At 40.0% G+C, this 11,457-nt stretch overlaps 1 protein-coding gene across 1 annotated transcript in view; it reads left to right on the forward strand.

Moving 5' to 3' along the window:
- The window catches only part of RINT1 (RAD50 interactor 1), a 31,691-nt gene that overhangs the window by 18,566 nt on the left and 1,668 nt on the right, over positions 1 to 11,457 (forward strand). The window contains 4 exon segments of the mRNA XM_009002620.5: positions 1,932 to 2,131; positions 8,866 to 9,080; positions 10,720 to 10,900; positions 10,973 to 11,091. Of these exon segments, the coding sequence (XP_009000868.2) occupies positions 1,932 to 2,131; positions 8,866 to 9,080; positions 10,720 to 10,900; positions 10,973 to 11,091 (715 nt within the window).

The following is an 11,457-nucleotide window of genomic DNA, read 5'->3' on the forward strand; positions in this document are numbered from 1 at the left end:
CGGGGTTTCACCTTGTTGACCAGGATGGTCTGGATCTCTTGACCTCATGATCCACCCGCCTCGGCCTCCCAAAGTGCTGGGATTATAGGCGTGAGCCACCGCGCCCAGCCTTTGCTGGTTGTCTTTAAATTCAGTTTCTATATTGGTAGAAATCTCACAATATTCTAACTTTTGGGTTTTTAATTTAAGGATTTAAACAGTGGTGTACATGAGGGGAACTCTCCTGAATAGTTACACAAAAACAGTTAAATAAGAATTTAATTTTATTATCTAAACTCGCATGCTATTGGGCATTTTAGGTGTCTTCAATAAATGGTGATTGGTCTATATTTAAAATATTTTCTTGATTTTGATTTATCAAAGATTGCAGAAGAGAGCAAAATAATAAAGTGATTTTAAGGATTGGAATAGTAATAGGAACTTTCATTATAGTGCAGGGATTCTCTGGCTGGAGGGTAGCCTAGCGTCCTCTGGCCCTCGTTGATCTTTGGGCATCACATTGTCCCATTGTGGGCCTGCTGGTTGTCCAGGTGCCACTGGGCCCTCATGGCCACCATCCCTGGCCCTCTTCACCTTCATCCACTAGCCTGTCCATTTCTTAGGCTTGTCTGGTAACCTGAAGCCCAGTCAGCAAATAATTGCGTATTTTTAACTATAAGAAAAATATGAAAAACACTAAGACAAAAACATTAAGGAAAAGTTGTGTGTCTCTTAAAAACTTTTTATTGGGAAAATTTTCACACATACACAAAAGTAGGATAATATGATGAACTCTCAGATACCCATTACCAAAGTTTAAAGCAATTCACACTTTTCAATTACTTTTTTCTGAAGAATTGTAAAGAAAATTTCAGACATCATGTCAACTATAAATTATGTTTTTGAGATGGAGTTTTGCTCATCACTCAGACTGTAGTGCAATGGTGCTATCTTGGCTCACTGCAACCTCTGCCTCCCAGGTTCAAGTAATTCTACTACCTCAGACTCCTCAGTAGCTGGGATTACAGGTGCCCACCACCATGCCCAGCTAATTTTTTTTTTTTTTTATTTTTAGTAGAGACTGGGTTTCACCATGTTGGCCAGGCTGGTCTTGAATTCCTGACCTCAGGTGATCCGCCTGCCTCGGCCTCCTGAAGTGCTGAGATTACAGGCGTGAGCCACCATGCCCGGCCCAGACTCGACCTCATGTGATCCACCTGCCTTGGCCTCCCAAAGTGCTGGGATTACAGGCGTGAGCCACTCCACCTGGCGTATAACTTCTTAAATTTATATCTTTGAATTTATCCAAGTTCTTCCTTTTTTAAAAAATGCGATTTACTTGTTGAAGAAACAGTCATTTTTTTTTCTTTTTTTTTTTTTGGTGAGATAGCCTCAGTCTGTCTGTTGTCCAGGCTGGAGTGCAGTGATACAATCTTGGCTCACTGCAACCTCCACCTCCCAGGTTCGAGCAATTCTCCTGCTTCAGCCTCCCAAGCAGTTGGGATTACAGGCACGCGCCACTACTGCCCAGTTAATTTTTGTAGTTTTAGTAGAGGTGGGATTTCACCATCATGGCTAGGCTAGTCTTGAAGTCCTGACCTCAGGTGATCCACCTGCCTTGGGCTCCCAAAGTGTTGGGATTACAGGCGTGAGCCACTGTGCCTGGCCGAAACTGTAACTTTTATATATAATTTACTCGTTTGCCTTTTTTAAAAATTGAGGCATACTTCACATACAGTGTAATGTGCAGATCTTAAGTGTACTATTCAGTGAGTTTTGGCAAACATGCATCCTTTTGAAACTCATATCCTTAAAGAGCTCAGAAATAAATCACACCTGACTGGGCAATTGATTTTTGACAAAAGCACTGAAGCGTGACAGTGGGGAAAACTTGTAACTATATCTTGGATGGTACCGTAAACCTTAATATGTTTTAATAACTTTTTCCACAGACAGGTATAAAAATCTTCCCACAGCTTCCCGAAAGCTGCAGTTCCTGGAGTTACAGAAGGACTTAGTAGATGATTTTAGGATACGACTGACACAGGTGATGAAAGAAGAGACTAGAGCTTCTCTTGGCTTTCGATACTGTGCAATTCTTAATGCTGTGAACTACATCTCAACAGTACTAGCAGATTGGGCTGACAATGTTGTGAGTTAATATTCTTTTATATTAAGTAATATATTACTAGTTTGAACTATTTAATTTAATTTATTTATTTAAAGATGGGGTTTCACCATGTTGGTCAGGCTGGTCTTGAACTCCCGACCTCAGGTGATCCGCCCGCCTTGGCCTCCAAAATGCTTGGATTACAGGCATGAGCCACCATGCCCGGCTGAACTATTTTATTAATGCTTTTTGAAATTGAATCTATTGCAAGCAAAAGTAAACATGCTAGATAGAATCATAGTACCATAATTAGGAGGTGTTATTAAAATACACGTTTTTGTCAAGCAAATCTCAAGTACTTAAATAATCCTGATATTTTAATGTATTTAATTATCAGAAAAGCAAACATTTCATGAAATACTTGTTTATAGAGTGAACCATTTGGAAATATCATATATGGTAACTGCAATCGCAAAAAAAGCTAAGATTAAAGTGATGTCAAAAGCAATAAAATCCAGGACTTTAAGGAACATAAAAAAATGTTTAATACCTCTTGAATGTCTTCAAAACATGACAGATTATAAAGAGCCATTTTAAAATAGGAAGGAACCATTTGAGTTTTAATTGTTTCATACATTTAAACAATTATGTATGAATTGGGTGGGTGCACTGGCTCATGCTCGTACTCCCAGCACTTTAGGAAGCTGAGATGAGAGAATTGCTTGAGCCCAGGAGTTGGAGACCAACCTGGTCAACATAGGGAGACCTCATTTCTCCAAAAAATAATAAAAGTAGCTAGATATGGTGGCACATGCCTGTAGTCCAAGCTACTTGGTAGGCCGAGGTGGGAGGATCACTTGAGCCCAGGAATTCATGACCAGCCTGTGCAACATAGTGAGACCCTGTCTCTACAAAAAATAAAATTAAGTAACATTTTGTGTATCATATTTTCAAATATATGCATGAGTAAATAGAATAGGTAAATGAACTTTGGCTATCACTTGACTTGTTACACTAATTTTGTTTTATTTAAACCTCTTCTGCCCCCCATACTTGATTATTTTGAAGCAGATCTCAGATAACATATTTCATGGTAATATTTATATAGAGAGATGTACATTAGTATGTATCCCTAAAAGGTAAGAACTCAGTTTAAAAAAAGAAAACCGCACTACCATGAATGTATCTGAAACAAATTAACTGATTTATTTATTGAAAAGTTTATTTTAAATAAATCTATAAATAAAGACTTCGGGTCCAGTTAACAAGTACCATAAGACCTTTTCCCTCCAGATTCTGTTGACCCTTCCCTTCTCCATGCAGATTCTGACATGATTTGATTTGCCTAATTATAATTAAGCAAACCCGCTCACAGGTTGAATTTGTCTAACTATAATTATTAAGAAGTAGTTTATTTTTAGTCTTTTTATTAATTCAAGGAATATCCTGGCTGTCGGGACTTCTGGTAACCAGATTTTCCAATTGGTGCTTCCAGACAAAAGTCTAATTAGCCTTTATAGCCTCAACATAGACAGATTAATTCTTTTGGATGTTTTAGATATTAACATCATCTCAGAGGACCTCCAGAACCCCCTTCTTGGACAGGGTGCCCTTAAGTTAACAATCACTCTTCTAAGATCATCTATGAGAATACAAAAGTCAACTTGGGTGTCCCATAAGGTAAATTTCATGACAGAACACATTAACAGAACTAGGATGACCATGAAATGGTAAAGTGGACATTAAATGTCAAACTAACTGTACTGAATAAATCTGATAATGACTGAAAATTTTGATATGAAATATGAAATATATAAAATATATAATTGTGTCATAAAAAAACAGGAAGATAAAGAAAAATGCAATTTTAACTGAAGACAAAAATATACCATTAGAATGTGATAGGTAAAGTGAGAATTAAAAAATTATAAGGTTAAATAATTAGATTGATTAACTGAAGATAGGTGATAAATTCCACAGTATAATGGGAAAAACACAATTTTCAAGTGTGTACAGATGAGTCACAAAAATGGACAAGGTAAATTAATTTAAAATTTCTGTGCATTATCAAATCTTAATGCAATAAAACAAGAAATAAAAGCAGAAATGAAATACATTCATACATGGACATGTAAAAACATTAAATCCTTGGATTAGGAAGTAAGTCTAGAAAACGTGACATATTTTAAATTAAAAGTTTAAGAAAAAAATTGTACATTAATTAATGCACTATATAGTACACTTTGTTATATGCAGAACAAAAATTTATGATTGCTTCTAAAGCGTTATATAGAAGAAAATGTATTCCTCATAATACCTATTTTAATGTAAAAGAAAAAGCCAAACAAAAAATGTTTTTGTGTTAAATCCCAGGTAATAAGCCATATAAATAGGGAGCAAAAGTAAATATAATCATTATAGATATAAACAAGATAAACACCTGATAAGCACAATCATGGTTTATTCCTATCTGGAATCTGGCTGGGACTTAGTAATTATTTAAAGTTTTTTTTTCTTTTTTTCCTTGCAGATGCATCAGGATTTTTTTTTTTTTTTCTTTAAAGGAATCTTGCTCTGTTGCCAGGCTGGAATGCAGTGGCACAATCTCGGCTCACTGCAACCTCTGGCTCCTGGGTTCAAGTGATTTCCCTGCCTCAGCCTCCCAAGTAGCTGTTACTACAGCTGTCCTCCACCATGCCTGGCTAATTTTTTGTATTTTAGTAGAGATGGGGTTTACCATGTTGGCCAGGCTGGTCTCAGACTCCTGACGTCATTCATGATCCACCCAGCTTGCCCTCCCAGAGTGCTGGGATTATAGGCATGAGCCACCATTCCTTGCCTGAAGCTTTTTTTTTCTATAAAAATGTTTTTTTTAATTTTTAATTTTTTTTTTTTTTTGCATGAAGGTCTCATAATATAAAAATGTTAACTGAAAGCCATGTGCATAATGTCATTCTGAGCAAGGAAAATAAAAGTTACTTCATAATAAGATTATAAGATAGAGGGTAATGATCAATTTGTTTATAAAGACAGCTAATCTGGCTGGGCGAGGTAGTTCATGCCTGTAATCCCAGCACTTTGGGAGGCCAAGGTGGGTCGATCACCCAAAGTCAGGAGTTTGAGAGCAGCCTGGCCAACATGGTGAAACCCCATCTCTACTAAAAATATAAAAATTAACTGGGCGTGGTGGTGCATGGCTGTAATTCCAGGGGAGAACCCTCTGGAACCCAGGAGGGAGAGGTTGCATCCTTCCTGGGCAACAAGAGTGAAATTCCGTCTCAAAACCAAATAAAATAAAACCAGCTAATCAAACCCTGTCTCTAAAAATACAAAAGTTAGCCAGGCGTGGTGGTGCATGCCTGTAATCTAAGCTACTCAGGAGGCTGAGGCAGGAGAGTCACTTGAACTGGGGAGGCAGAGGTTGCAGTGAGCCGAGAATGCGCCATTGCACTCCAGCCTGGGCAACAAGAGCAAAACTCCATCTCAAAGAAAAAGCTCATCAGCATATATACATTCATTTTTCACTTTTTTATGTGTTGTATCTCTAATTTAAGTACGTACTTTATTCTCTCAGCACCCCCACAGCTCCATATTCTGCAAAGCATTTTTAGTAATGTGAAACAAATTGTTATTCTTGATTCTTGTGCCAGATTTTTAGCTTCAATGAAATTATTTGTAGAACATCATCAACTGTTTTATGTGGTGCTATAGACTGTTAAGAAAGATGGCTGGGTGTGGTGTCTTACCCCTGTAATCCCAACACTGGGAAGGCAAGGTGGGCTGGTCACTTAAGCCCAGGAGTTGGAGACCACCCTGGGCAGTGTGGCAAGACCTCATCTCTACAAAAAATACAAAAAATTAGCAAGCATGGTGGCATACCCCTGTAGTTCTAGCTGTTTGGGAGGCTAAGGTGGGAGGATCACTTGATCCTAGGAGTTGAAGACCAGCCTGGGCAGCATAGGGAGACTCTGTCTCTACATAAAATTAACTGGGCATGGTGGGCACGCCCTCTGGTCCCAGCTACTTGGGAGGCTGAGGTGTAAAGATTGCTTGAGCCCTGGAGGTTGAGACTGCCGTGAGCCTTGATCATACCACTGCACTCCAGCCTGGGCCATCAATGGTAGCCAAATGTCTGTTGCCCTTAACATGGCTTATTGAGATGTGTTTATTGCCTAATGCTATTCAGAGTTTTAGAAACAACCACCACCTTGGCAAAGTGATTTATTTAGTCATTTGTAATTGTATTTTGGAAAAACAAAATTTCAGACCTTTATAGTTAATCCTATGATTAAATGCTTATTGTTAGTGTAATTTTAAAATTATTTTTTATTTTATTTTTTTTATTATTTTTTTTAGACGGAGTTTCGCTCTTGTTACCCAGGCTGGAGTGCAATGGCGCGATCTCGGCTCACCACAACCACCTCCTCCTGGGTTCAGGCAATTCTCCTGCCTCAGCCTCCTAAGTAGCTGGGATTACAGGCACGCACCACCGTGCCCAGCTAATTTTTTGTATTTTTAGTAGAGACGGGGTTTCACCATGTTGACGAGGATGGTCTCGATCTCTTGACCTCGTGATCCACCCACCTCGGCCTCCCAAAGTGCTGGGATTACAGGCGTGAGCCACCGCGCCCGGCCAATTATTTTTATTTTTATTTAAAACAAGGCCAGGCATGGTGGCACATATCTGTAATCTCAGCACTTTGGGAGGCCAAGGTGGGCAGATCATAGAGGTCAGGAGTTCCAGACCAGCCTGGCCAACATGGTGAAACCTTGTCTCTACTAAAAATACAAACATTAGCCCGGCATAGTAGTGCTCGCCTGTAGTCCCAGCTAATCAGGAGGCTGAGGCAGGACAATTGTTTAAACCAGGGAGGCAGACGTGGTGGTGAGCAGAGATCGAGCCATTGCACGCTAGCCTGGGGGACAGAGCAAGACTCTGTCTCAAAAAAAAAAAAAAAAAATCAAAAAACAAGTAGTCTTTTTCTTTTTGAGGTAGAGTTTTGCACTTGTTGCCCAGCTGGAGTATAATGGTGCGCTCTCAGTTCACTGCAGCCTCTACTTCCTGTGTTCAATGATTCTCCTGCTTCAGCCTCCTAAGTAGCTGGGATTACAGGCATGCATCGCCATGTCCAGCTAATTTTTGTATTTTTAGTAGAGACAGGGTTTCACCATGTTGGCCAGGCTGCCTCAGCCTCCCAAAATGCTGGGATTATAGGTATGAGCCACTGTACCTGGGCCATTGTGTCATTTTTTTGTTAAGTTCATGATTACCATACACAGAAGGTGAAAAATATTTTTCACTATATGTAATCCACACGTGTGATAAAATTTCAAAAGCCAAAAAACTATAGTGAAAAATCTTAATTCTAATCTTCCCTAAAGCCAATCACTTTGATCAATTTCTCGTATATACTACTGAAGCTATTTATATAAATACTGGTGTGTGTATGTCAACATATTGTAACATACTATGCAAACTCTTCTGCTTTTTCCAGTTAACAATATATCTTGAGATTGTTCCATTTCAGAACGGTTTAACATTGGCTAGTGGGAATGTAACATGGTGCAGTTGCTGTGGAAAACAGTATGGCAATTCCTCAGCTGGTTTTTTTGTTTGTTTTCTGACATGAGATCTCATTCTTTTACCCTGGCTGCAGTGTAGTGGCACAATGTCGGCTCACTGCAACCTCTGCCTCCAGGGCTCGAGCAATCTTCCCTTCTCAGCCTTCTGAATAGCTGAGACTACAGGTGTGCGCCACCACACTTAGCTAATTTTTAAATGTATTCTAGAGATTAGGTCTCACTATAAAATGATCCTCAGCCTCCTAAAGTGCTGGCACTACAGGCATGAACTACCTACCATACCTGGCCTTTCAGACTGTTAAAACATAGACTTACCATAAGATCCAGCAGTTCCACTCTTCAGTACATACCAAGAGAAATGAAACATACGTCCACATAAAAACTTGCACAAGAATGTTCACAGCAGCATTATTCATAATAGACAAAGTGAAATTACTCAAATGTCCACCAGCTGATGACTGGATAAAATGTGGTATAGCTATATAATGGAGTATATAAAATGTAAAAAAATGAAGTGCTAATACATGTTACAATATGGACAGACCTTGACAATATACCAAATGAAAGAAGACAGTCACAAAGAATCATACATTCTGTGATTCCATTTATATGAAATATCCAGAAAAGGCAAATCCACTGAGACAAAGTAAATTAGTGGTTGTCTAGGACTGAGGGCACTGGGGAGACTGTACTGGGGTTTTGGCGGCTAAGAGTGAGGGCTTTTCTTGGGGAGTAATGAAAGTGTTCTAAAATTGTGATGGATGCACAACTCTGAATATAGTAAAAATCATTGAATTATACACATTTATTTATTTTAGACGGAGTCTCACTCTGTTGCCCAGGCTGGAGTGTAATGGTATGATCTCGGTTCACTGCAACCTCCGCCTCCTGGGTTCAAACAATTCTCCTGCCTCAGCCTCCCGAGTAGCTGGAATTACAGGCATATGCCACCACGCCTGGCTCATTTTTGCATTTTTAGTAGAGATGGGGTTTTGCCATGTTGGCCAGGCTGGTTTGGAACTCCTGACCTCAGGTGATCCACCCACCTTGGCCTTCCAAAGTGCTGAGGTTCACAGGTGTAAGCCACTGCACCCAGCCATATTATAGACTTTAAATGGGTGAATTGAATGACACATGAATTGTATTTCAAGCTGTTAAAGTATGTTAATGTGTTAACATGTTTTTGCTTTCAGTTCTTTCTACAACTTCAACAGGCTGCACTGGAGGTGTTTGCAGAGAATAATACTCTGAGTAAATTGCAGCTGGGACAACTAGCCTCTATGGAGAGCTCTGTCTTTGATGACATGATTAACCTCTTAGAGCGTTTAAAGCATGATATGTTGACCCGTCAAGTAGACCATGTGTTTAGAGATGTTAAAGATGCCGCCAAATTGTATAAAAAGGAAAGGTATGTCCTCTGCCTGAGTCAGCTCTTAATACCAGTTTGGTAAAAGTTAAAGATGGTACATGTGGTCAGATTTCCAAGGTGTCTAGAAAGAACCTGATTTGGCCTTATGTACTTTAAACTTTATTGCTGGTAAAAATATTTCTAAAATATGTTGTCTTGGACTTTTATTTTTGAGACAGTCCTATTCTGTCACCCAGGCTGGAGTGCTGTTATGCAATCTCAGCTTATTTCAACCTCCACCTTCCAGGTTCAAGTAATCTTCCTATCTCAGCCTCCTAAGTAGCTGGGACTACAGGTGTTCACCATGAGGCCCAGCTAATTTTGTATTTTTAGTAGAGACAGGGTTTCACATGTTGGGCAGGCTGATCGCTAACTCCTGACCTCATGCAATCCACCGGCCTTGGCCTCTCAAACTGCTGATATTACAGGCATGAGCTACCACACTTGGCTGTCTCAGACATTCTTAATCAGAACTGATTATAATTTAGCTATTCGTAAATACATATCAGTAGAAGGATGGTGTGTGGTCTGGGGTTGAATAGCCTAACCCATCTCCCATTTTGTACAGTAAAGTGCACCTGTGGTACTTTTGTTGGACAGTTTATCCCACTACCATTCCTTGTGTACACCTGTGTTACTTTTATCTTGGAAAGCAGGCAGTATCTTTTTGTCCTACCATAGTCCCTACAACATAGTGCTTTTTTTTTTTTTTTCTCTCTTTTTGAGACGGAGTTTCACTCTTGTTACCAAGGCTGGAGTGCAATGGCGTGATCTTGGCTCACCGCAACCACCTCCTCCTGGGTTCAGGCAATTCTCCTGCCTCAGCCTCCCGAGTAGCTGGGATTACAGGCACGTGCCACCATGCCCAGCTAATTTTTTGTGTTTTTAGTAGAGACGGGTTTTCATCATGTTGACCAGGATGGTCTCGATCTCTTGACCTCGTGATCCACCCGCCTCGGCCTCCCAAAGTGCTGGGATTACAGGCTTGTGCCACCGCGCCCGGCCTAGAGTGCTTCTAATCTGTTATTAGTCGTGTTTTTACTGAAAATGAGAACATAATATTAGCTGATGTCTTAATTAAAATGCTAAAGTCAGGCTGGGCGAGGTGACTCATGGCTGTAATCCTAGCACTTTGGGAGGCTGAGGTGGGTAGATCACTTGAGGCTAGGAATTCGAAACTAGCCTGGCTAACATGGTGAAACCCCATCTCTACTAAAAATACAAACATTAGCTAGGTGTGGTATGGGCACCTCTAATTCCAGCTACTTGGGAGGCTGAGACAAGAGAATCACTTGAACCCCAGGGGGCAGAGGTTGCAGTGGGCCAAGATTGAGCCACTGAGCCTGGGCAACAGAGCGAGACTCCGTCTCAAAAAAATAAAAAATAAAACCCTAAATTTCTTTATATCAATATTTCACATTAACATTTGGGGATATTTTGGAAATACCCTCATATTAAATAGTAATTGAGAGAGAAAATTTAAATACAGGTACTTTATTTTCTGATAGAGGTTTTAATGTTGGGCTGTGTATTTTTCTTAATCCAAAATGCCGCAGCACAGAACACTTCCTCAAATTTAAAATGATTTAAAAACACAAACTGATGAAAATTCTGTGGTAAAAATGAATGTTTTTTCCAGATGGTTGTCCTTGCCATCTCAGTCAGAGCAGGCAGTCATGTCCCTGTCCAGTTCAGCCTGCCCATTACTGCTTACGCTACGAGACCATTTACTGCAGCTGGAGCGGCAGCTCTGTTTCTCCTTATTTAAAATGTTCTGGCAAATGCTTGTTGAGAAGCTGGATGTATACATCTACCAAGAAGTAAGTAAGAATAGACTATTTTTGGACTGTGATAATAAAGGCAACTGTTATATGAATAATTCTTTGTTTCAGATAATTCTTGCTAATCACTTCAATGAAGGAGGAGCAGCCCAGTTGCAGTTTGATATGACTCGTAATCTTTTCCCTTTGTTTTCTCACTATTGCAAGAGACCAGAAAATTATTTTAAACAGTAAGTTCAACATTTAACAATTAATACTCATGTATACAATTGTTATAGGAGGCTAACTCCTTTTAACTTTAGGGTTCTGGAGATGTTGGGGTGGGATAAGATCAGTGTAAGTTTTAAAACAAGGCCGGGTGCGGTGCCTCAAGCCTGTAATCCCAGCACTTTGGGAGGCCAAGGCAGGTGGATCATGAGGTCAAGAGATCGAGACCATCCTGGTCAACATGGTGAAACCCCATCTCTACTAAAAATAGAAAAATTAGCTAGGCATGGTGGCACGTGCCTGTAGTCCCAGCTACTCAGGAGGCTGAGGCAGGAGAATTGCCTGAACCCAGGAGGCGGAGGTTGTGGTGAGCCAAGATTGCGCCATTG

This window comes from Callithrix jacchus, chromosome 11 (assembly GCF_049354715.1).
Source record: "Callithrix jacchus isolate 240 chromosome 11, calJac240_pri, whole genome shotgun sequence".
Classification (NCBI taxonomy): domain Eukaryota; kingdom Metazoa; phylum Chordata; class Mammalia; order Primates; family Cebidae; genus Callithrix; species Callithrix jacchus.